Below are 26321 nucleotides of genomic sequence, written 5' to 3' on the forward strand. Positions count from 1 at the left end.
CAGAGAGAGAAGGCTTGGAACACCAGGGTGAGCAGCTGAACTGTGAAGTGAGACTTGTGCTTCTCAAGCCATCTGAACATGAGCCAGGACACCACGTATGCAGTGTGGAGACACTGCACGCTCTGGGGGTCAGGGAAGGGGCTGGAGGGTGGTCACAGGGGCTTTGTGGAGGAAATGGAGCCCAGGCACACTGGGCAAATGCTGGAATATGGCTCAGCAGAGAGAAGGGGAGCACCCAAGAGAAGGATATGGCTTGGGTACATGTCAGAGTGTAAAGAGAAAGGACACCGGGCTTAGGGGCACAGAGAGAGAGAGGATGGCCCGGAGCCACTGGTCCAGAGAGAAGGGGATGACGTCACAGATCAGCGAGGAACTAAGCTCTTGCTCTGGGTGCCAGTCCAGCTGCCCAGAAGCAGCTGCTCACAAACCCTCGCTTTGCCCCTCAGGTCTCCAGCCCTCGCCAGCCTCAGGGCCAAGGATCTTGGCACTGGAGTCAGCACCCCCTGACACCCCGAGGCTGGAACCATGCCCCTCCTGGAGAAGGGCACACTGAGGGCCCAGGGGAAGCCCCTGCCCAAGGTCACACAGGGAGTCACATCCCAGACAGGGCTGGAACCCAGGTCTCCTGACTCCCAGCCAGCACCCTGAGCACCTGCTCACAGCCCTAGTTTTAAGTGAGGAAACTGAGGCTCAGAGTCTGGAAGGGCTGACAGTTCAGATCCATCCAACACTCAGTGTTTCGACCTCAGCGTGCTCTCTGTGCAAAGCCCTTGTGGAGCACCGAGAGCACGTGGAGCCGGGCCTCCTCACCCAGGTCCTGGGAGGAGGGCTGTAAAGGCAGAGGACCAGCGGCCCCCAAGGTGGGGGGAGGAGGCCAGTCAGCGCTGCCAGGACCACTCGGACTGACCTTCCCGCCTCTGCCAAAGCCCCCTCCACGGGCAGGCCTCCCTCGAGCCTCTGCAGACCACACGGTCAACTTACTGCGCCTCAGACATGACCCCCAGAACCAAGGTTAAGAGGTCAGTCAGCACACCTGCTATGCGCCAGGCACTGTGATACACACCAGGGCTAGGGAGGGAATCAGACTGAAGGGGCCCAGAGAGATGCCGTTCACAGCACGCCAGGCCCACGTATCCCGGCAGGCCCTGCACACCCACTGCCACCCTTCCCCTGCCCTCTACTTGTCTCACAACATTCAGAGGATACTGAAGGGATCTAGCCAGCCCCCACCTGCTCCCAGCTCCTTTTCCATATCCCCATCCCTTGAAAAATGTCCAGTGATGTCCATCCCCCATGTCCCTCAGGATCAGCCTCCCCTCCCCCCAGCCTCCCCTCCCCGACAGCGTGAGGAGGTCCTCAGGAGTCTAACCCCATCCTTCCAGGGAGCCAGCGGCACATACCCAGGCCCTTTCCCAATGGGCTTCCATCCTGAGGGAGAGATGGGGGCTGTAACTCTCCCTGGCATCTGGCAGAATCCAGTTCTTTCCGCTGCTGGGTGATGTCACCTATTGTTGAAGGGCTGTGCTTTTTATAGCTTCTGCCGCAGCTAGGGAGGGCGGCTGGCAGGCGGTAGGGAAGGGCGCTATGGGTTTCCAAGCCTCGTGCTCCCAGCCCTTCTCCAGCAGCCACAGAGAGAGGTTTCTGACATCTCAAGGAGAGGAGAGAGTGATCCCAGAGGGAGGAGGAGGAGGGAGGCAGGCCCCTCTCCCAGGCTCAGCATCTTTCCTTTCCCTTCTATTCCTCTGCTTCTCCATCCAGCAGCTGCCCTCACCCCCCAGGTGATGCTCCTCCCCGAAGAACCTGGGGGTGGGCTGGGGCAGGATGAGAACCCTGCTGGAAGCAGCCGGAAGCCACCCACCACCCTGCTCCTACACACACACACACACACGCACACATGAGGTTGAGAACCAATACCTCTCTGAGGTAAAAGGGAGCAACACACTCCTTTTAGAGATGGAAGGACAGCAGCCCCGAGAGGCCTTACCAACGCACTTGGCAGCTGCAGAGACACTACCAGTGCGCAGGTGTGGCTCAGTCGTTAGGCAGCCAGGCTCAGGAGGCCATAGGCCTAGGTTCAAATCCTGGCCCTGCCACTTCCCGTGTCTGTGATCTTGAAACAGTCCTGCTATAAAATGGGGACCATATTGGGCTTATCATGAGAACAAAATGAATATAGTGTTTCTTGACTACTAAGAACTCCATAACCATTAATGTGGGGACCAAAGAGTTTAGATAACCTGCCCCGGTGAGGGCTGGCCAGAGGGTTGGAAGAGAGAGACACAGTGCTCTTTCCACTGTATCTCACTCTTTGCTTCTTGAGGCCCCAAATAGGCCTTCCATCACTGGTTTCCAAAAAAGACTAAGCTGAATGCTAAGCCTCAAAATGTAGGAAAGAAATCCCCACCAGGTCAGCCTTCCCATTCAGAACTAAAGGGGTGATTTGCCATCTATCTAGCTCGCCACCAGCCAGAGCAAGGGCTAGCCTGCTTCCTTACACGTGACTCACTGCTGAATCTGCTAATGGTCGGAAAGTTTCTGGGCTTCTCAGCTTCTTCCGTTGGTTTGTTCATTGAACAAGTATGTCTTAGGTGCCTCTTATATTCCAGGCACTGTTCCTCACCCTAGAGATAGGGCAGTGAATTTAAAGACCCCACCCGTGTATGGAGGAGTTGACCATCAGTGAGAGGCCTTGAAGGTTGTCTGTGACCCAAATGGGGTAAGTTTTAGATTCTTGAGGGCAGGGAGTGGCACCTCCCTTTTGGAACAGATGAGCAGAAAGACAGACCGTGCCCTCTCCAGGTTGTCAGAGTCCATCCAGGGAAGAAGGAAGGAATTGGGCAGGGGCAGGGGTTCAGAAGAGAGAAACAGGGCAGTTTGCCTGATTCAAATCCTGAGTTTGAATCCCAGCTCCCCACTTCCTGGCTGTGCAACCTGGGCAAGTTTCCTAACCTCTCTGTGCCTCATTTCCTTACCTGTGTAAGAATAGTCATTAATGATAATAGTAATAATCATAGGTAGCACATATCCTTTCATATGTCCAGCCTCACATTTACCATTTCATTTAATCTGCTGGCAGCTACCTCACAAGACTCTCAGCAGTAGATGCTCAGTCGTGCTTCCTTCTGGGCCGTCAGGTGGCCTCTCTCACCTCCCTCTCTTAGGAGTGATTTGTTGCCCATGTTGGGAAACAGTTAAGTGGTCAGAAGATAACATTAAGGTAGACTTTGAGGTTCTACCTCTTGTTTAGGTAAGTGACAGTAAACTCAGTTTCTAGTAGTAAACAGAGTAGTTGGCAAGAAATGAGGAGGTGGGAGTTCCAAGACCCTCTGGGCGAGACCCTCACGGTTTCTTTCTTCTCGCCGCAGAAGAGACATGAGAGTTGCTCTGATCTCAGCCCCAGGCGGTGTTTCTGTGGATTTGTTGGATGGAAATCCTAGGACCAATGGCTGTGTAATGTAGTACAGCTAAATTGGATGCCGTCAGAGGGCAGTAACCATATCTTATACTTGCCTGTTCCTCCCCGCACTACTCCAAACGGGGTTGTTTTTGAAGTAAATACTAAGGAGTTGGAATCCATAGCTTCACCCAGCTACTTAGGACCACTGTGAACTCCAGCTCCTTCTCTTAGCTTCTATACATCAGATACAGACAATAAGTAGTTTGTTTGCTGTAGCTGTGTAACAAGCAATTCCCCTAACCATAGCATTCTTTCCCTTAGAACAGTGTTGTCAGAGGGGCTGAGTAGGCCCTCACTAGGCCCTGGCCCTAAGTCACTAGAAGCCACAATCCTCAATGTATCAGAAAGCAGAGAGACCCAGCCAGACACCTTCCTAATCACATAATAAGTTTAAAGAGGAAATGTATTTGCATTCCATAAAATGGAGACAGACTTCATACCACATTCATTGACTACACAGGGGGCCACAAAGCACAGATGAAAAATAGAAATCACATCTAGAATCTGACCTATCTAAGACTCGTATAGAATCCTTAATGTCATATTAAGCAAGCATTGTTAAGTATTACTAAGAGTGCTTAGTAATCTGCTTCGTAGGGTATATATTTAGTCTTCATAACAGCTATAACGTAGGTGTAATTATTCTTACAGTTGGGAAGACTGACGTTCAGAGAGGCTAATAAGTTGGCTGAAGTCTCACAGCCGATAAGGTCAGAGCCTGGATTCGAATGGAGCTTGTAAGGCCACAAAGCTCTCACTCTCTTGGCCCAGCTGCTCCCTCACCCGTGCACAGGGACACTTGGTTTTGCAGCTTTATAAACTGTCCCTTTCAGCCGCCGTGGCTTAGCCTTGTCTGCACGTGTCTGCTGTCAACCCCACAAGACTGTGAGCTACTTGAGACCAAGGACTGGCCCCCGGCGGCCAACACTGTGACCGGGGCGGGAGAGGGGGGTAGGCATATTTCGTTGGATTGATTGGAACTGAATGTAACTAAACAGGGCTCTGACCCAGGGACCTATGAAAGGGACAGTCCCAGGCACAGCTGGCTTGGTGGAGAAAGCGCTTTTGCCACTTCTCCCCTCCCCTTCCTTCCAGAAATCCCGTTTGGCAGACTCTGTTTGGTTTCCTGTTGAATTGAAGTAACCTCTCTGAGAGCAACCTCTGAACAGATCTATAGCGCTCCTCCCACACCCATCCACTCTTTGTTCCCAGCAAATCCCTTGAATATTTAGGGACTGGAATTCCTTTTCCAGCTACTTAGGCCCACTGTGAACTGCAGCTCCTCCTCTGAGCTCCTGTCGTGCGTGCTGCCGACCGTTAGCTGTAGTGGTGGATCAAACGGAGCTAGTCTCTTCCCCCCCGGTGATAACATTCAATGATGTCAAAAGCAGAGAAGTTTGGAAGATTAATACTGTCTCAGTGTGCAGAAGAGAAAACTGGGGCCCAGGGAGAGAAGTGGCTGGAATCAAATGGAGTTATGAGGCAAGACGCCTCTCTCGTTCTCTGTGGGACATTTTCCATTTGAGACCCAACTCTAGCAGTTATTGGTGAAAACAGCTCTTGGCTTCCCCCCTGCAGCCCTTCATCCCTCTGGACTTGGCGCCAGTCCGGGGGCTGAGCCTGGTCACAGACAGTGCCTGCCCTCTCCATCTGCTTGGCTTACCCCTCGGTTCCTAGGCAGAGCTGTCACGCCAGCAAATCAGCTCCTATGGCTAGAAAGCCTCAGACTCACAGGGACCCTGAAGCTCAGTGTAGCCCAACCCACACACCTCTAGAAGGTACGTACCTCTCAATTCATCATCCAGTTGAGGATCCTGAACCTCAGAGAGGTTAACTGGCTTGTCCAAGGTCATCCAGCTGGTCAGTGGGCTTAGAGCCTGAGTGGACCCGCCCTTCACAGCTTCCCCCGTGTCTCTCTACCTTACCCTGCACGTGATGCCATCCAGGGATGCCTCCGTTAGCTGGCTCCTCGGGAATTAGGCTGTTCTGGAAAAAGGCTTCCTTCTGAGCCTCAGCCCGAGCAGGATTCCTTGGGACGTCGATAACCAGGGATGACACACATGGCCTCTGGCCTCCTCTGCCACCCACCAGCCTGCCCCACACCAGCCGGGCTGACCCTCCTGCGGCTTCTCTGCCCACTGTGCCTGAACCCACACACGGGGTCATTTTTCTGTCTCATCCTTCCCCACATTCCCAGCCTGTCTTTTCAAATGTGGGTCACATCCCCTCTTCTAATAACACTGTGCCTCCTGACCCTCCCACCCCGTCACCCCCAAAACTGGATTCAGGGCCCCCAGCTCTGTGCTCCTGTAGGTTCTCTGCCATGTGCGCTCAGGAGCAGGCTATGGGGCAAGCTCAGCGCCCCTCCCATTGCCTCATTATCCCACGGCCTGGCTCATAAGAGGTGTGAGTGGAATGAATGAGACTCAACTTCCGGTTTCAAAGATTTTCTCAAAGGCCAGATTTTCTCCCCTTCCTAATCAACACTTCTACACTGAATGACATGGGTTCGCGTGTGTATGTACTTGTCTGGCCATAGACAAGATCCTTTGCCCCCGAACGCCTCCACGCTGGCCTGCCTTTCTGCTCCTTCAAGTTTCGTCCCCTTGACCCTGAAAGCATCTCAAGCTTCCTGCTCAAGTGTAAACAAGGGTAGCCTATCAACACGGAAAAAGATGCCTGGTATTTCTAAGAATCAAAGACATGCAAATCCAAACAACAGGGAGATGGCATTTTTGATCTGATGGGCAGAAACCTGTTTTCGAAGGTATAGTTTTAGAGACATGGGTAAAGAAACACTCTCAGACTCTGCTGGTAAAAACTGGGACAGCTTTTTTTTTTAATTAAATTAATTTTTTTATTTTTGGCTGCGTTGGGTCTTCGTTGCTGCGTGCAGGCTTTCTCTAGTTGCAGTGAGCAGGCTTCTCATTGCGCGGTGGCTTCTCTTGTTGCAGAGCACAGGCTCTAGGTACTCTAGCTGCATGGGCTCAGTAGTTGTGTGCACGGGCTTAGTTGCTCCGTGGCATGTGGGATCTTCCCGGGCCAGGGCTCGAACCCATGTCGCCTGCATTGGCAAGGGGATTCTTAACCACTGCACCACCAGAGAAGTCCCTGGGACAGCTTTTGAGGACAATTTTACAGTAACTAAAAAAGTGAAACACTTCTAGGCATGTGTCCTACAGGAATACTCACAGCCATGCACAAACCTGTATGACAGGCCTGATCATCATAGAATGAATTGTAACAATGCAAAAAATGGGCAGAGCCCAGGTGTCCATTAACAGAAGTTGATTAAATCCATCACGGCATGGCCACATAACAGCTGTCCCTCTGGCCACTTAAAAAGATAAGGTAGAGCCATGTGTAGTGGTGTGGAAAAATGCCCACTAGCACTTGTTACATGAGAAAAGCAAGTTGCAGAAGTACATGTGTCATAGCATACCTTTGGGTAAAAAAGAAAGAAATGCGGAGGATGGGGGAGGTATTATATGTATGAAGTGTGTGTGTGTGTGTGTGTGTGTGTGTGTGTGTGTAACACAAGCATTAGTCTCCGCTCTTCAAGGGTCACCTTCCTCTGGAACATTTGGGGACAAGAAGAATGAGTGTCTTATTGGTGACTACTGAGTCATCCACCTTGGTCCCCACTCCACCCTCCCTGCCATTTCCAGACGAGACCTCATCTCAGAAGGCGCTTGCACAGGGCTGTCGGGGAAAGACCGTAGGGCATGCTGGGCCCCCTTTCCATCACCTCCCTCCCCCAGGCTCCTGCCACCATGCAGGCTTATGTGAGTGTTGGGCTTTCCCAGAGAGCTGGAGCAACCACAGGAGATGATTCAATGACGACAGGAAAACCTCAAACTGTCCCCTAATTATAAACTTTTTCTCAAGTATGTTTTTGAAACTGAGAATGGTACTCCTAAGGGTGACCCCTAATCCTTGACTGGACGTGGAGCCTCCCATGGTCTACATGTGCCGAGCTGGGTCTTCGGGGGAACACAACATGTGGGAAATACTCATTTCTACAGTCTCAGGGTAAAGCACCAAGAAGGGAAACCCACAAGGGAATTCCCTTAGAGGTACCCCCGGTTCCCAGCCTTGCTGCCCTGTCTTCAGGACTGCCTTTGGCTTTCTTTAACATGTTTTTCCTCTTTATTCATAGCCTTCAGAATTATCGTCAAATGGCTAATAGTCCATATTGCTGTGACATAGTAAATTGTTGCCCTAATGTTGGTCACTTGGAGTATTTCTGAATTTTCTGTATTGCAATGAACATCTTCGTGCGTGGAGATTTGGGCTTATTTTGAATGTTAAGAGTGAAATTACTAGATCAAGGAATATAATACAAATGTCTCTATGGTTCCTACTAAAGATTGCCGAATTGCTTCCAAAACAGAGTTACTCTGATTTGTAATACCACCAACACCAACTGAATCTATAAGTTCCCGTATAATCTTGTCCATACTGTTTTGTTTTGTTTTTTTTCCTTTCAGTTGGCTATTTTAGAAGATTATAAATGGTATCTCAAAGCTGTCTTCCCTGTTTTTCTCCTTACTGGCAAGGGTGGAGTTCAGATTTTCTAAACGTTTGTGTTAAAGGTGTCCTAAGCTATAGTCACATGTGCTTTCTCTTCTCCACCCAGTTAGATCGTAATAAACAGCATTAATGATGATGATAACAATTATAACAAGAACTATAATTCCATAGGTCTTTAGAGCACTTTATAGTTTACAAACTCTTACAACCACTATCTTATTTTATTCTGCCAGTAGGCCAGGCAAGGCAAAGACTCCCCCCGCCCCGCTCCATTTATAGATGAAACAGTTGAAACTTGCAGGGTATGCTTGGCTTGAGAAACAGAAGCCTACCAGCGTTGATGTAAATAATCAGGGGGTTATTCAAAGATCGCAGAGCAATTGCTCAGTTTCTCTCTCTCCAGGGCCGCGTGATTGCTTCTCTCTGCTTCTCTCCATGAGTTGCACCCTCCTCTCTCTTCTTTGCTTCTTTATCAGCATGCATAAGACTGATAATAGCTGCATCCAGGCTCTGCATCCTTTCGGCTCAGGCTCCAGCATCTCATCGGTCTCTGCCCCTCGGTTCATCATCTTTCAGGAGAGACTCTGGGCCTCCCAGTCTACCAGATGGGTTTCCCTCTGCTCAGGTGTCCATCCCGGGTGGGGAGCAGAGCGAGGGACAAGCCATGTGGTACAAACAGAGGCGCTGGGGCTGAAGGCACTATTACAAGGGTGTGGAAGGGAAGCAGGGATAGGCTTTGAATACAGCACTTGCTAAAAGCTGCTCCCTGTGTGATCCTCTGGGCCTGGCTAGACAATAACAATCACGATATCCAGTAAGAACAGTCGCCAAGGTCTGCAGAGGCTTCTTGGAGAAAACCCTCCCAAAGGCACAGAGGAGATGGTCTCTTTTTTCTCTAGCCACACCCTGCAACCTCCCCCTCAGGCCTCAGTCGGGCTCTGCCCACCACCCTGGCCAGGAGATACCTTACTAGGCAGATCTCCGAAAGCCTGGGTGTCTGAGGAAGAGGGCAGCAGGGGCTTCACCTGGCCCTGCCCAGCCAGCCCAGGCCCTCCTTCCCCTCTGCAGGTGCGGATCTGGGAGATCCCCGAGGGCGGGCTGAAGCGGAACATGACGGAGGCTCTTCTGGAGCTGCATGGGCACAGCCGGCGCGTGGGGCTGGTCGAGTGGCACCCTACCACCAACAACATCCTGTTCAGTGCTGGCTACGACTACAAGGTGGGCAGCTGGTGGGCACTGTGGCCAGAGCCGACTCGGCGGGGAAGTGGAGGGAGAGAGAGAGGCACTTTGGGGGGCCTGTAGGGAGCACTGTTACTTTCCCGAGCCTGTTAACCAGTATTGTCACATCCATTCATTCGCTCGTTCAACAACACAGCTGAGCATCTTCTGTGCGCCCGTCATTCCTGGGGTTCACAGAGGCTGGAGGCACTGGTACATTGGAGAAGAATGTCCACTCCATGCCCACACTCTCTGCCTGGTCACTTCTTAACCAAGAAGTAGCTGCTGCCCTCCTAGTAGAAAAAAGAAGCATCCAAAGCTGCTGGTGGGGAGAATGGAGCCCCAGCCCCTACCCCCAGGCATGCCCTCAAAAGAGGTGTGCCGGCCAGTGGAACCTGGCCAGGAACACTCACGCTTCTTGCTAGAAGCAGAAACCGAGCCCAGGCTGGGGCTGGGATCTGCCCAAGGATAGTTGTGGATTTGTGTGACAGGGACACATCAGCCTTTGATATAGAACCCACCGACACCATCCCGCATCCCAGCACATCCAACCCTGCATGGGGCGTCTCTCCCAGGGCCATCGGGTGCAGGCTGGGGACAGCCACCCCGTACCAGCGGCAGCAGGGCTGAGCCCGCCTCCTGTGTATCCGCCCTCCCAGGTCCTCATCTGGAACCTGGACGTGGGCGAACCGGTGAAGATGATAGACTGCCACTCGGACGTGATCCTCTGCATGTCCTTCAACACTGACGGCAGCCTGCTTACCACCACGTGCAAGGACAAGAAACTGCGTGTGATCGAGCCCCGCTCCGGCCGCGTTCTGCAGGTGAAGCCCCGCATCTTTCTCGAGGGGAAGGAAAGGTATTGGGACCCAGGGCTCTGCTTTCAGCCGGCCCTGGAGGGAAAGGCTGTGCCAGCCCCCCTCTCCCGAGCACCTGGCCTGCACCCCTGGGGACCACCCCATCTGTTCTGGGCTCTTCTCTGCTCATAGGAGCCCTGCCTTGTTCTGGAAGCGGAGGGACCTCAGTAGCCTTCCCACAGACTCCACCCGTCTCCCCAGATGGGATTCCTCTGCCTGTTCTGGGGGCCAAACTGGTAACCCCCTTCAGCGCATGAATCCCTGGGTGTTGACCATCGTAGGCACAGGAGGAGGGGACTTTGGACTCACTGCCCAGCCACCCGCATGGGACGAGCCTGGAGAAAGCGGCTCGGGGTGTCAGTCCCAGGGACAGCTCCAAGAGGGGAGGTGGATGGTGAACTTAGCTCCAGTGTTGGTCTTTGACTCTGAGTCTTAACTCTGAGGAAGGGATTAGATGTCATTTGGGAGTAAGAAATTTACATTTCTTGAGCACCTACTGTGTGCCAGTCATGGAGCTAGATGGGATGGAAAATTTGGATGAAATCGGAGGTTTACCTCCTAACACAAGAAAGATTGGTGCGTGACCTGGTTGTGTTTATCTTGGAAAAAGCCAATATTGCAGGACCAGAATGTCGTCTACTACTACAAACAATAATCACCGTAGTTATTAGTGTCGTTAGTATTAGCCACCATTTCCTCGGAGCTCATTGTGCGGCAGGCACTGTGCCAGGGGCTCCCCACCGTCCCTTCATTTAATCCTCTGAGGTGGGTACTGTTACTCTTCCCATTTCCCACATGGCAACGCTGCCCCTTGGAGAGGGGCTGACCTGATTCTCACAGTTACAGGAGGAGCTAGAATTCAAACCCGGACAGTTGGACCCCAGAGCCCATGCCAAGCAGAAAAGATGTAAGAGAGCAGAGACCCCAACCTCCTTCTCACAGATGTGGACACATGCCCGGAGAGGGTGAGGGACTCCTCCAGGGTTACACTTTTTCGGCAGAACTTGGAACGAAAATCCAGAGCGAGTGACGCCAGCCTGGGTCTCTGCACTGCTCCACCAGCCTCTGGGTCCTGCCTCACGCTGACTCATCCTGGCAAGGGGCCGCCATGTGTTAGGAGGGAAAGGAGGTGTCATAAGTCCAGAGGCAGGAGAGAAGGCAGAGGATGGCCCAGTTAGAAGGAGCCCCCGGTGAAGTGAGTCGCCCTGCAGTGAACCAGCATGAGTCCCCGGCCTCCTGAACCTCGAGATCTCCATCCTCAGAGGGTCCTTGCAGTAGGTATTGTTGTGACAGTTCAGAGATGCCTTGGTGAGAGCACCTGGCACCCAGCCCAGCTCAGGCCCTGCCTGGGACTTGGTCCAGTTAGTTCCCTCCTTCCCTATCCCCCATCCGCTCTGGGACCTGGCAGCGAGGCCTGGTTTCTTGGTCCCCGGCCTCCATTGCCCCACAGCACGTGTAGTCATTTCCTGTGGTTGCTGTGACAAACTACCACAAGCGATGTGCCTTACAACAACAGAAACTGATCCTCTCACAGTTCTGGAGGCCGGAAGTCTGGTTCCCTCCGGCGGCTCTAGGGGAGAAGCCTTCGTGGTCTCTTCCGGCTTCTGGTGGCTTCCTTGGCTTGTGGCCTCACCTCTGCAATCTCTGCCTCCGTGGTCACACTGCCTTCTCCTTTCTGCGTCTGTGGAATCTCCCTTTACCTCTCTCTTCTAAATAAGGACACTTGTGATGGCATTTAGGGCCCCCGTGGATGACCCAGAGGTTCCGGGGATTAAGACATGGACGTATGTTTGGGGGCCACCAGGCAGCCCAGTCCAGCACCCTATTGTCTGGGGCCTGGCTCACCAGCTCTCTGTCCCTGCCAGGAGGCGAACTGCAAAAACCACAGAGTGAACCGGGTGGTCTTCCTGGGAAACATGAAGCGGCTTCTCACGACGGGGGTCTCCAGGTGGAACACGAGACAGATCGCCCTCTGGGACCAGGTCAGCCGCAGGGAGGCCGGAGCGGGTGGGGCAACGTCAAAGCGTTGTTACTCCGGGGGCTTTGCTGGGATTGGGGAAGGCGAGGTACCATCCTGCCTGGATACGGGCTGATCCTGGCCCCCGGCCCGCAGGAGGACCTGTCCATGCCCCTGATCGAGGAGGAAATCGATGGGCTCTCCGGCCTCCTGTTCCCCTTCTACGACGCCGACACACACATGCTCTACCTGGCTGGAAAGGTAGGAGAAGATGGGGGAGGGACAGGGACAGGCTGTGGGAGACCCCTGCCCCCATTGGGCCCCCGCTCCTGCCCTACCTCCCAAGAAGAGCCTAGCCTCCCTGCCCTTTCCCTGACCCAACATGGGTCAAAACCTACCGTCAAGTCGGACACTCATTCTGTTGAGGTGTCAGTGACTGAGAATTCCTTCAGGGGTGGATTGGAGTGGGGTTTGACTTGGGAATAAGGATCAGAGCCTGACGTGAATCATCCCTAATGATGGGATTGGAGGCACCTGCCAGGAGATCTTGTTAGAAAGTCTGTAGGCCCGTGACCGTGCACGCACGCGCACAGCACCCGACCTCCACCCCACCGCCCCCAGCAAGTCCCCTACTGGGGGCCTAGAGGCCAGGCCTCCTGGGTCTTTTGACCACCTCGGAGGCATGGCAGAGGCTCTTCTCAGCAGCCCGCTGGACCAGGACCTGCTGAGCCCGCCCCCTTCCTCTCTTCCTTCCTCACCTCCCTCCCCACACCCGGCCCCTAGGGAGATGGAAACATCAGATACTACGAGATCAGCACCGAGAAGCCCTACCTGAGTTACCTCATGGAGTTCCGCTCCCCAGCCCCGCAGAAAGGCCTCGGTAAGGGGGTCCGGGGGCTCTTGCGGTTGTTAGGCTGTAGAAGGAGACACTGGAATTTGGCTTTCGGGCCACCCTGCCCCCAAAATGAAAAGTCAGACTCAGAAGGCCACGGCTCATGGGCAGGTCAGAATGGAACCTCTGGGTGCTGCCCTGTGAAGGTCAGCCCGCCCTCCTTCAGGCAGCCTGAAGACCTGCTCCGTCACCCCATGGGGCTTGGTGTGCTCCGTCATCGCTGGCCATCAGCAGCTGCAGGAGTGTCGCGGTACCTTCTTTCCCATTTGCAGATGGGGAGGCCAAAGCCCATTGTTGTTCTGACATGGTGGGAGGAGGTTCAGTAACTAAAGGTCAGAACGGGGTCCAGGAGCATGTCCCTTCCTGAAGCCTCTGGGAAGTCAGGACCCTCAGTCCCCCAAAGCAGCTCTGTCCTTGCCTGAGAAGACAGGAGGAATTCCAGGGTGTCCCCCTCACTGCATCCCCAGGTTCTCAGGCAAATCCCATAGAGGGCTCCAGGATTGACGAGTGTAGTGAGTCCGTCCTTCACGCCCTACACTCTCCCACCGCTAAAGCCTTACAATGAAATCTGCATGCCCAGTGACTCACGCTGGCAGTGCATCCGACTCAGCAGTCCCGCATTTGGGGTCCAAATCACCCAGAGGAAGGAATCTCTTCAGGGATCTGTTCCCTCCTCTCCTTAGAATTTGGGTCTGGTTTTGTCCCTCTGAGGATCTGGGATTATGGACACGGCCTGAGGGCCAGCTTCAGAGACATCAGGGCTGGAGGGGCCCAAGGACCCCTCTCAGGGACCAGCAGCAAAATGGAGGCCCAGAGATATGCCTGAGGTCCGAATGACCATTCCACTGACTTCACCCTTCCCCAGGGCTCTGTCATCCCCACCTCCCTCGCTGTCACCCCATCATCAAATAGTATAAAATGCAGCCTGGACTTTGGAGTCCAAGCTAGGTTTATATTCTGGTTAGGGACTGTGTCCCTAACCCCTCTGTGTCCCAGTTTCCTCATCTGTAAAATGGGGATAATTAAACCTACCTTGAAGGGCTGTTGTAAAGCTTAGAGATCATGTATACAAAACACCTGGCAGAGTATTTGTCTCCTGTTCCTTCCTGTAGTCATTCAACAAACATGTACTGGGTACCAGCTGTGTGCCAGACCCTGGACTAGTCCAGGGGTAAAGTGATAAATAAAACAGAACACAGCCTCACTCACATCCCACTGAGGGACAGACAGACAGTAAACAAATAAGTAAGGAAAATATTGGATGGTAGTAAGTTCTAAGAAGAGAATCAGATGGGGTAATAGAACAGAGAGTGACGGGGGCTGTTCTAGACCAGGTGGTCGGGGGAAGCCTTGCTGTGGAGGTGACATTTTAAACTGAGATCCGAAAGGCAGGAAAGGGGAAGAGTAGTGCCAGCAGAAAGAACAGTTAGTGCAAAGGCCCTGAGGCCAGAAAGAGCCTGGCATGTTCTAGGAGCAGAAGGGAGGTGGGTGTGGCTAAGCATAAACATGCGGAAGATGGGTAAGTGTTAGGGGATTAAGCTGGAGAGATGTGCAGGGGCCAGCTCCCATGGGATGCATTAGACAGGGTATATTAGAGTTCTCCAGAGAAACGACCAAGTGTATTTATAAAAGGGGAATTGCAAGGATTTGGTTCACGTGATTATGGAGGCTGAGAAGTCTCACAATCTTCCCTCTGCAAGTTGGAGGCCCAGGAAAGCCAGTGGTATAATCCAGCTCAAGTCTGAAGGCCTGAGACCCCAGGGAGCCAATGGTGTGAATCCCAGTCCAAGGGCAGGGGATGAGATGAGATGTCCCAGCTCAAGCAGCGAGGCAGGGAAAAAAGGGCAAATTCCTCCTTCCTCTGGCCTTTGTTCTGTTCAGTCCTGCGATGGGTTGGAAGATGCCCACCCACACTGGGGAGGGCCATCTACTTTACTGGGCCCACCGACATTAACCATCACCCAGGGGAAGGAGTTGGGGTTTCACCGGGAACTCGTAGAATTTTCTTTTTCTTGGGTGGATGGGTAGGTGGGAGTGGGACCGTGTGATGTGATCTGAAAGGTTGGTTTAAGATTGCTCTGGCTTCTGTAGGGAGACTGGATCTTGAAAGGGCAGGAGGGAGGCAGAGAGACCAGTTAGGAGGCCCCTGTGGACTTCTAGGCAAGAGAGAATGGTAACTAGGGGGATGGCATGGGGATGAGGAGATGAGGATGGATCCAGGAGATGTTTAGAAAGTTGGGTCAGGGCTTCCCTGGTGGCGCAGTGGTTGAGAGTCCGCCTGCCGATGCAGGGGACACGGGCTCGTGCCCCGGTCCAGGAAGATCCCACATGCCGCGGAGCGGCTGGGCCCGTGAGCCATGGCCGCTGAGCCTGCGCTCCACGACGGGAGAGGCCACAACAGTGAGAGGCCCGCGTACCACAAAAAAAAAAAGAAAGTTGGGTCAGCAGGACGTGGGGAGGAGGGAGGAGCAACTGAGGATAGCTATTTCTCCTTGTCCTCCTCACCTGTGGCCACTGTTGAGCATTTGCCACGAGCCAGGCACCTTTCGTAGGTTCCAAGTGGCTTTGTCACTCACCCCAGGCAGGTCACGTAGCTCCTAAGTGGCAGAGCCAGGATTCAAACCCAAGTCTGCTGGCTTCACTTGGTACCATGATGCCACTTCCCTCCAGCTCCTGGAATTCCCTTCTCTGGAAGAGCAGCCTTCTGCTCCAGCCGAGGAGAGGTAGAACCTTAACTCATATTCACATCCTGGAGAAAGAAACTAATGTTATCTGTGCTCATCACTGCCGGGCAGTTAACAAGCATCTTCGCACTCAGTCCCCCGACCATCTCGTGAGGGGCCACTACTGGACTCCTCTAGGCCACCAGGGAAGCTGGAGCTCAGAGAGCAGTGATTTGCCCAAGGACTCCTGGCCAGAAAGAGGGGAGAGTCGGGATTCAGACCCAGGATTCTGTCCCACCCCAAAGCTTGTGTTCCTAACCCCACACTGCACTGCTGCCCCAGCCGGTGTTCAGATGATGCAGCTCTTAGGGATGTTGTATCTGGTGCCCACGCAGACATACATGCACACACGCACCCCTGTCGATCCTATCAGACACATGACGGAACGGCAGTCTTGGGCTGCGTGTAAACCTCTGGGGTGCACGGGGAAAGCTTTCTCCCTCCTTCTTTCTCTCTGAAGACTGGGGGCACAGAGGCTTCGGGAAACCAGTTCATTTCAGAAGGTGATGGTCTCTGTGGCTTATACAGTCTCATCTGTAAAAAGAATGGATTAGATTCAAATAGTTCTGCAGCCCCTTCCAGTTCTCAAAGGCCCCAAATCTATAGCGTGCCCCTTGGTGAGGCAGGTCCGGCCCACGGGGCTTATTTGAGAAGTTACCACCCAGAGACGGAGCCTGACTCAGGAAGCCCCCAGCCCCCTCCTGTCTACTGTATGGGTCATTGCCTCCAAACCTAGTGCCCTCCACCTGTGCCTTTCCCCTGGCCAAGGTCATCAGGAAGGAGGGGCGATGAGGGGGGATTCCCGGGACCCCATGTAGCCGTATGTATGCCTGTCCACAGGGGTTATGCCCAAGCACGGGCTGGATGTGTCTGCCTGCGAGGTGTTCCGATTCTACAAGCTGGTGACTCTCAAGGGCCTGATTGAGCCTATCTCCATGATCGTGCCCCGGAGGGTGAGTGGGGCTGGGCTGGTTCCAAAGAGCCCCGGCATTGAAGCCTAGCTTTCTCGCCACTGACTGTAAGCCTGGCGGAGCCCGGAAGAAGGAGCCCTTTTCCTGTGGATTGGGGTGGGGGATGGAGGCCGTTCTAAGGTGAGGACAGTTTGGCTGGCTAAGGTGGGAATTCCAAATGGGAGACACTGTGAGTACAAAGGCCGGAGACAGGGCAGCAGGTATGCGGTTGGACGTCAGCGAAGAGGAGAATCTGACTGGAGAGCACGGGCTTTCTCAGCAGCCCCCCATCTGTCCACTCTTCTGCTTCCCCCGCTGCAGTCGGATTCCTACCAGGAAGACATTTACCCCATGACGCCGGGCACAGAGCCAGCCCTGACCCCCGATGAGTGGCTGGGAGGCATCAACCGAGGTACCGCAAGGGGTGGGCTTCCCAGAAGAGGCTAGGAGACTGCAACCTTGGCATTCGGTCTAGCCCACCCCCTTCCCCTTGCATATCCTCCTAATTGAACTTGCCCTCACACTCAGCCGACTGTCGGGCGTGGTGTTCAGTGAGAGCCACCATCACTTGACAGTCAATGGAACTGTCGGTGAGAACACGTCCCTTGCCTTTCTTAGATCCTGTGCTGATGTCTTTGAAAGAAGGCTATAAGAAGTCCCCCAAAATGGTATTCAAGGCTCCCATCAAAGAAAAGAAGAGCGTTGTGGTCAACGGAATAGATTTATTAGAAAATGTCCCACCCAGGACAGAGAATGAGGTAAGGAATATAAGTTATTGCTGCCACACATCCCGGCAGAGCGAGACCTCTGCATTTCAATTATGGGCTTCAGGCCTTTAAGCTAGCTCCGTTCTGGGGCATTTTTCTTTCTCCGACAAATACCATAAGTAGCCTGCTGTTGGCTTCCGTTGCCTCTGACCCCAATAACTAGAGGCTGGGCTACGGTAGGGATACTGATGCCCCTCAAACCCGCGAACCCAGAGTTACGTGTCCCCTCGTGAATCCATTTCAGAATGTGGCTGTCATCTGGAGTTATAAATTCCTGACTCATGGGGAAAGCCAGCCTCATGCATTACAGCACTGCTTTCCTCCCTGGCATGGCAGCAGCAGCAGGGTCTGATGATTTCCTGTTTTTGTGGAAGAGGCTGCATGTTGATGAAAGTACTCTTTGTACCATTTGGAAAGGGAGCAGCTCATCAGGGGTAACCGGAGCTGGGCCTTGTCCACGCCCCCCAGAGGCCTCTCCTTCCAGCCACACCCTCGGTCCCTGGCACCAGCGTAGTTCGGCTCAGCCAGGATTCACGGAATGCCCACCGTGTGCCAGGCCCTGAGCTTGATGCAGCTGCGGTGGAGATGGTGGCAGGGACCCACCTGCATTTGGATCCTGGCCCTCTCAATTCCTGGCTGTGCCTGAACATGTTTCCTGACTTCCCTAAGTCCATTTCCTCATGGTAAAACGGGGCTATGAGATGCTGTGAGCATTAAAGAGACCATTGCTAAGTATCTAGCACTCTTCCTGCTCACGTTAAATGCATAAAGAGGCTAACTGTATTAGCTCTCGATTACCATGTAACAAATTACCCCAAGACTTAGGGACTTAAACCCCAAACATTTATTAGCTCATAGTATCTGTGGGTGAGCGCGGCTCGAGGTCTCTCATGAGGGTGTGAACCATCAGCCAGGGCTGCAGTCGCATCTGAAGACTCACCTGTGGAAGGATCTGCTTCCAGGTTCACTTACTTGGCTGCCAGCAAGACTTATTTCCTCACAGGTCATTGGACTAAGGGTCTCAGTCCCTCAAGGGTTGTCGGCCGGATACCTCCCTCAGGTCCTTGCGATATGGACCTCTCCACAGGGCTGCTCACAGCATGGCAGTGAGGAAGAGAGGGTGTCCAGGATGGAAGCCACAGTCTTTTTGTCAACTCCCCTTGCAAATGACATACTGTCATGTCTGCCATATTCTATTCATTTGAAGCAAGTTACTAGGCCCCGTCTACCCATGAAAGGAGAGGATAACATGGGGCCATCTTACAGGATTTCTTGTCACACCAACTTATAATTATCGCTGTTATTCATAAAAGTAAGACCATTCCTAACTTCTGGGACCTCACAGTCTTAAAGGTGAAACTGGCAGGTAAATTGATAATTGCTATAAAATATGTTTATGTGCCATTATAGAGGGATGTTCAGATTTCTAAGGCTGGATGAGACCGTGTGATCCATGGGATTTGCTTCAAAATAATCGCGAGGAGGGTGGTACAGGGGAAGTAGGTAAGAGTAAAACCGAAGCAAGAGTGGTCACATGGGGACTTCCCTGGTGGTCCAGCGGTTAAGACTCGTGCTTCCAGTGCAGGGGGTGCAGGTTCGATCCCTGGTCAGGGAACTAAGATCCCGCATGCGACGTGGAACGGCCAAAAAGTTAAAAAAAAAAAAAGAAGAAGAAGAAGAAGAGTGCTTGCATGTTATTTCCTGAAAATGGATGATGGGTACTTGTTTTTGTTTTCCATTAAAAAAATTTTTTTTTTTCTTTTAAGTACCTTGAGAAGGTAGACATAGTTGAATTGCTGCGATAGCCCGGGGCCATAACAAGAACCTGAAGTTGGTTCTAGTACTGGGTGTGGAGAAGGCAGGGTGAATAGCAGTTACAATGAGTAACCTTTAGCTATGGACTTGTCTGTATCAGAATGGAGGACCTGGAGAAATATTTTAAAGGGTCTCTGAGCAGACAGCACAGATGCCACAATCTCTCTACACTACAGCCTGGATACTTTGCTTCTTGGGGAAAAAAAAATTGCTCAGAGTCTGTTACTCTGGTTTTACCCACAGTTTTAATCATCACAGAAGACTGGAAGCAACCAACGAGATAATGGGGCTGTGAACAGTAGACACATGGGTCTAAGTGTGAAGAGACAACAGGTAGCTTGACACAGGGGAGAAGACATCATTGTACAGCTCTGTAATTTTACTAAAACTCACTGAATTGACTTAAAATGAGTGAAATTTACGGTACATGAATTACACTTCAGTAAATCTGTTTTTTAAACAAAAGTAGATCCAAAAAATTATACAGAGAAACTTTGAGAACTTGGAAGGCACAGGAGTGCGTAGAACCACTTAGTGCAGGGCAGACACCACAGCATCCCTGTGAACAGATGGAACCAGGACTGGTTTGTTGGTTAATGAAAAAAAAAAGTCAGTTAAAGGAAAGAATCACAAAATTGATATATATATATATTCTTTAAACAATTTATTTTCATTTAAATGTAAAACATATACATTCATTCCACACGTTTTGATGTAGGACCAAGGCCTCTTCTTTGAGGACGTCCCAGTTGGGATCTGCTATGTCTTTGTCAAATAAATCACACTTTAACTCCAGTTTCCAGTTTCAGTTTCTTTTAAGTGGAGCTTAAAATCAATCTGAAAACAAAGCCCTTGTTTTTTCAAAGTTTTCCCCAGTTTTTTTTTTAAATATTTATTTATTTATTTGGCTGCTCTGGGTCTTAGTTATGGCATGTGGGATCTTCGTTGCAGCATGCGAACTCTTAGTTGTGGTGTGTGGGATCTAGTTCCCTGACCAGGGATTGAACCCATGCCCCCTGCATTGGGAGCGTGGAGTCTTAGCCACTGGACCACCAGGGAAGTCCCCCGGGTTTTTTTTTAAGACAGGTTTATTGAGGTGTAATTGACCTACGGTAAAATTCATCCTTTGTAGTGTACAGTTCCATGAGTGTTGACATATGCCTACAGCTGGGTGACCACTACCATACAATCAAGATATAGAATATTCCCCAGTCTTTTATGTGTGTATCATCCGCACCTAATTCAGTAACAACTTTCTTAGCACACCCTTCTTCAAGATTCTCAAATGCATTCAACTTAGTTTTTATGGAAACAGCAACTCTCTTTTTGTATTCCTATTTCATCAGTTTATGTCATATTTAATTAAACTGTGCAATCATTATACAAAAACAGATGCAACTCACAGTAGGCAGTTTGAGGACCAACGCGACTGCTTATTGGTAACTTTCAGCTCAAGTGTGTGGGGTCCTCCAGGAGCCTGTGGAGGCTGCGTTTTGCGGGCGTCAGTCAGTCTGTTTTATGGAAGAAATGGAGAGGCTGGTTAATCCAGGGAGCCATCTAAGCGAGGGTCTGTCAGATTCCCATGCTTTGCCCGTGGCCACTCCAGCGATGGCTGGTGCAGACTTTGGTGCGCCGTGCTAGTCCCCTGTCAGCAGGAAAAAAAGCTGGATTCCGTTCCGTATCCTGAGCTTCGTTAAGAAGAGAAGGATGCAGAACATTTTAGAAAGCTTTCTATTCCGAGTGGGAGGTAAATGAAGTATTCGGTTTGAAGCCCTAAAAGGGTGAGCTTGGGATATTGGAAAACTGGCCTGTGTGGACTCATCCCTTCTTCAGTGACCCTGGATCAGTGCCCGAGGCGGGTCTGCATATGCCAGAGCTTTTCTTCTCTGCCTCACGGTGCGGGCTGGGGGTGGACGTGGGTGGGAGCCATGAGCTGAATCTGGAGAAGGGAGAGCGGCAGCGACCTGAGTCACCTGGGACACCGGCACGGGGGAGGGGTGGGAGGCCTGGGCCAGGAGGACCGCGGCTGCAAGGGGCGTGGGGGTGGAGCTGGGGGTCTGGGTGCCCCCTGGAAGTGTCACCTTCTCCCCTGCTCTCTTCGGCTCACCGGCCCCCTCTCTCGCCCACCCCAGCTCCTCCGGATGTTCTTCCGGCAGCAGGATGAGATTCGGAGGTTGAAGGAGGAGCTGGCCCAGAAGGACATCCGCATTCGGCAGCTGCAGCTGGAGCTGAAAAACTTGCGCAACAGCCCCAAGAACTGTTAGCTCCCCGGCCGGGCTGCTTTCTAAGCCGATCTCTCCGTTGTTTCTACTCGTCCCTTCACTTCCCATTCTCCGGTGACCCCAGAGACAGAACCAGGACTGGAGCTGGGGGAGTGCCTGAGGACCCCACCTGCCACCTCAAGAACTGGAAGCTGACCTTTGACCTGTCGACCTCACGCTAACAACAGCCCCCAGCCTCTCCCGGAGACCCAGGCCGGCAGCCCCTTCCCCTGCCACCCCAGGAGCCTCGGCTTCCCCTTGGCTGGCAAAGACCTCGGACTCCCCGAGGGGTGCCCTCAATGGACCAGGGAGCGGAGGGGGAAGCCAGGACCCCAGGAGACTTAGAGGTTGAACTTTTCCCCTGCAAAGGGGGCTGCCAGGACATCTCCGTGCTCCCTGCTGGGGCTCACAGTGGCCCTGATGGACGCACAGTAAGGGCTGGATTGCCGGCATCAGCTGTTCTCCCTCCCATCCCCCACCTCTCCCCCCCCCCCCCCCCCCGCAGCCCTGGAAGCCCACTCACCTGACAAGGGTTGCGAGCAGCCCAACTCCTTCCTGTCTCTTGCCCCCTCTCTCTTATCTTCAGGGAATTAAGAGGATCGCTCGCCAAGGCCATAATGCCCCCTTGCTTTCCCCTGAGGCTCTTCAAAGCTCTGGCAACACCCTTCTCCCATTGACTTTGTGAAGCAGGCAGGGTACAAGTGACAGAACTGAGGGTTGCAATGGGGTAGTGGCTTGACTAAGTCACCCAGCAGATGAACAGTGGACCCAGGACCAGGACCAGTGGTGTGCAGACCTCAGGCCCGGACCCTTCCCACTGCATCAAGATGCCAATCCCACGGGGGCATCACCAGGGCCCAAGTCTCCGTGGAGGAGAAGACTGGGAGCCTCCCAACACCAGTAGTGCCAATGTGTCTCACTGCCCAGTCGAGGCCCCTCACACTCAGTGTCCCTACGTCCTCCCGGCCCCCACCTTCTGCTCCCACCCCCCAGGGGACTCCCTCTGAGATGAGGCCTCTTCCTCCTGGAGGCTGAGGCTGAGAAGGGTGGAGCTGGCCCTGGGGAGGCCGAGCAGGGGCCGGCTGGCTCCGGGGGCCGCTCTGTGTGCATGTCTCGGCCCTGCTCTCTCAGTCACGGTCAGCCTTAACAGTTGTAGGATGACCACAGCCCCTCACGTGGGTGTAGCACTTTAAAGTTTACACAGCCCTTCGACACTTAGGATCCCATTTGAGCCTCATCTCAGCTCCCAGAGGAAGGGAGCATCCTCCCCATTTTGCAGATAAACTGAAAAGCAGCCCAGGGTCACAGGACCCAGGGAGATGCCACATTTCACTTGGTCTTCTACAATTTTCTTTTTTTCCTCTTTTTCTCCCTTCATTTGTCACTACCTATGGAGTCCATGAACACTGTTCTTAGAAAAGTCACAGTTTAGGGGTGAGGTCTGGCCTGGGCACCAGGAAGTGGGTGTCCACTCTTCTCTCTCATTAGCTAGGACCTACGAGATGCATTGTGCCCCACACTGCTTGTCCCACGGCCGCCCTGCAGAGCATCCATCCACACAGGCGGGGCTCCCTAAGCCCCCCCAGTGACCTGGGCAGGGAAAGCCCCCCTGACCCCTCGGGCTTTTCCCCCAAGAGCCTTCCACCCTCTCGGCCAGCTAAAGCAGGGTCTCCTCACCCCCCAGACCCCACAGCTAGACGGTGTAAGCTTACATCTCCTCTTCCCCACACTTCTGAAGCTTTTTTTTCTTCCCCCCGACCTCTGTGGTCTTCTGTGATTATTTATGCTGCCTCCTGAGGATAGAATTGAAATAAAATGTTTTCAACTTATCGGACCCGGGCACGGCCAGCTCATTTAACCTGGGAGGTTCCTGCTCTTGGTCACCATGGTATCTTGACGGTCAGCTCCCCGGCCACAGCTCCTCTGCTTTAGTGGAAACAACAAATCACATCCGTGTCTACAGATGCCATTTCACACTTTCATCCATCTACAGCAAGGCTTCTGAACGTCAGCCCCGTGGACGTACGGCGCCAGATGATTCTTTGCTGTGAGGGCTGTCCTGCGCCCTGTAAGCCGTTCGGCAGCATCCCTGGCCTCCACCAGTCAGATGCCACAGCGCCCCGAACCCAGTTGTGATAAACAAAAATGTCTCCAGGTATCACCCAGTGGCCCCTGGGGTGTCAGAATCGCCCCCAGTTGAGAACCACTGTTCCACAGTTATTCAGTAGGCATCTGCTGTAGGTCCAGCCCTGTGCTGGGGTCTGAAGGACACCAGTGTTTCACATTGGAATGGTGCTTCGCAGTTTACGAAGCACTCTTCCACGTATTTGACTCCTTTGATCTTCACGGCTCTAGGTGCTATGTTCTAACTGTTCCCGTTTTCCAGAAGAGCCATCAGGTCCAGAGTGTGACATGCTGAAGGTCATTTAGCGGATGTAACGGAGAAGACACACAGGGACGAGGATCTTCTGAGCCCAGAGCCAGAGGAGGCATGTGTTCCTGGTCCTCAGCCAGGCTCAGCGCTGGGCAGGGTGTCTTCTGGGCGGAGGGCTGGGGCCCATCGTGAGACCAGGGGCTGCCAGGCTGCTGGGACACCCTCGCTCTCTGACCCAGCCAGAGTTGTCATGGAGCAGAGTCGTCAGGCTGCAAAGTGGACAGGGATGTGGCAGTGTGGACAGCACAGGAAACTCAGAAGAGCCACAGGAAAGCAATGAAAGCCTTAGAAAAAAGGGCAGGAGAGGAAATGATAAAAGGCAGTGGAAGAGCAGTGGACAGGACACCGGGACAGGGAGGGCGTGGTCCAGGCCCAGCTCTGCCTCTGACGGGCTGTGTGACGGGAAGAAGTTCACTTCTCCTCTCTGGGCTTCACTTTCTCCATCTATAAAATGAGGGTATAGGGACTACCCTGGCAGTCCAATGGTTAAGACTCCATGCTTCCAACGCAGAGGGCACGGGTTCGATCCCTGGTCGGGGAACTAAGATCCCACGTGCCACGCAATGCAGCCAAAAAAAAAAGGGGGGGGATAGGAAAATTGGAGGGTCCATTCCTGGTCTAACACTTGAGTTTCCACTACACCAGCATTTGGAAGAGTGGGACAGATCCCCAAGACCACCCATTGTCTAGCACGAGTGATACAAACAAGAAGTATATCAGGCGAAGCGAAGCAGCAGGGTGGCTTCCTACAGGGCTTGGGTGCAGAAAAGTACTTTTGCTAAACATGAATTTGAAAAAGACACTCCTGGAGTTTCTGCTGTAGATCAATTCACAGTCCTGGGCTTGAAAGAAATGCTAAGGTCATTGAGAGTTTAGCCTTCGTGAGCTCCTTCTCCGGGGATGCCAAGGAAGGTGGGTGGAGCTGGGTCTTTGACTGAGGCTTCCTCCCACCTGGGCCCAGGGGAGCAGGTGAACGCACAAGGTGACCTGTCTCATGTGTGCCTCTGTCCCACGGGACCCCCAGTTCTGAGCCCAACTGGGCAACTCTTTACTCATCACTTACTACGGCAGATTGTCCAAGGTCAGAGTCGAACGTGGTTTCTCTCCAGGCAGCCCACTTCCCAGCTGCATTTGTTGATGAACCCATCAATTGCTTGTTGGTTGTCCACGTGTCCTTTAGTTCCTCACATACCAGGATGTACTCCATGCCTCGTCTGTTACACTGATCCTGCTGACAGTTACGGCCTTGCCCACCATGTTGCTTTGATGATTATAACCATATAGGAGAACAAGACCCTCTAGCTCTTTGTACCCCTTCCCACTGCCATGTTCCCCACCAGGTGCTTGCTCCCTTCTTTTCTCCAAGTGAGAACATCTTAGGCTAAACTCCAGACCCTTCTCTTGTATGGAGAGGTTCCTCTGGGGCATGCCTAGAATTCTTGTCTCACAGCCCTCCACATACCAACACCTACCTGGGTTTTCAACTCAGCCTAACACACCCTGAGTGGCTGGATCTACTCAGTACTGGGCGCTGGAAACCCAGAGATGGGAAAGAACCACGCCTGGGGCTTCCCTGGTGGCGCAGTGGTTGAGAGTCCGCCTGCCGATGCAGGGGACACGGGTTAGTGCCCCGGTCCGGGAAGATCCCACATGCCGCAGAGCGGCTGGGCCCGTGAGCCATGGCCGCTGAGCCTGCGCGTCCGGAGCCTGTGCTCCGCAACGGGAGAGGCCACAACAGTGAGAGGCCCGCGAACCAGGCCTGCCCTTGAGGGGCTCCAACCAGTGGTCCATCTATGGATATCGTGTCACCCAGCAGGACGCGGAGCCCCTGGAGGCTGGGGTGAGTTCCACCCTCTGCCAGCTTCCGTGTGGAACAGGCAGCTGTTAGGGATTTGCTGACCGCCAGATTCCCTTCAGCCAGCCTCCCAGGAGCCCAAGATGGGCTTGGGCATTTTTAAACCCTCTCCTGGCGCTGGGCAGACATCCCAGACTGCCAGTGGACCGTGCAGAACGTGGTTGCTTCTTCACTGTGGAAAATGCCTTCATATTGCAGACACCTCCACCACAAGGGCCCTGTCCCTTAGCCTTCCTGCTTGGAAGGGCTGCGGTGACAGGGCTGTCTGGGGCTGAAGCAGACACTCACCTTCACCACAGGAAGTGTTACCAGATCCCTGTCCTCCACCCCTGCCCCTCCAGTCCACCAGCCCAGGGAGGGGGGATGCAGGCCCTTGGAGCAGGGAGGGGAAGAGGGCGATGTTGACAGAAGCCCCTCATTCTCTGTGCGTGTGTGTTTCTATTTGGGAACAACCTGCGCACTACCTTCCCTTAGAATTTTAATTCAGTAACAGACACGAGTGGATCAGCCTTACTGTGAGAGAGAAGGTGAGCATCTACAGGGTCGGGTCTGCAGAGTTCTATGAAGCTCCTGTCCCAGAGCCCCTCCCTTATAGCTGGCTG

The 26321-nt window shown here is 53.1% G+C and overlaps 1 protein-coding gene across 2 annotated transcripts in view; it reads left to right on the forward strand.

Annotated features, from left to right (window-relative positions):
- The window catches only part of CORO2B (coronin 2B), a 139357-nt gene extending 117440 nt beyond the window's left edge, over positions 1 to 21917 (forward strand). For both annotated transcript variants that reach the window (XM_060153114.1, XM_060153122.1), the window contains exons 4-12: positions 9059 to 9208; positions 9868 to 10032; positions 11931 to 12047; positions 12179 to 12283; positions 12806 to 12902; positions 16478 to 16590; positions 16909 to 16999; positions 17206 to 17345; positions 21302 to 21917. In XM_060153114.1, the coding sequence (XP_060009097.1) occupies positions 9059 to 9208; positions 9868 to 10032; positions 11931 to 12047; positions 12179 to 12283; positions 12806 to 12902; positions 16478 to 16590; positions 16909 to 16999; positions 17206 to 17345; positions 21302 to 21433 (1110 nt within the window). In that variant the 3' untranslated portion in view covers positions 21434 to 21917. The remainder of the gene's footprint in view (positions 1 to 9058; positions 9209 to 9867; positions 10033 to 11930; positions 12048 to 12178; positions 12284 to 12805; positions 12903 to 16477; positions 16591 to 16908; positions 17000 to 17205; positions 17346 to 21301) is intronic.
- The last annotated feature ends 4404 nt before the right edge of the window (positions 21918 to 26321 follow it).

This window comes from Lagenorhynchus albirostris, chromosome 1 (assembly GCF_949774975.1).
Source record: "Lagenorhynchus albirostris chromosome 1, mLagAlb1.1, whole genome shotgun sequence".
Classification (NCBI taxonomy): domain Eukaryota; kingdom Metazoa; phylum Chordata; class Mammalia; order Artiodactyla; family Delphinidae; genus Lagenorhynchus; species Lagenorhynchus albirostris.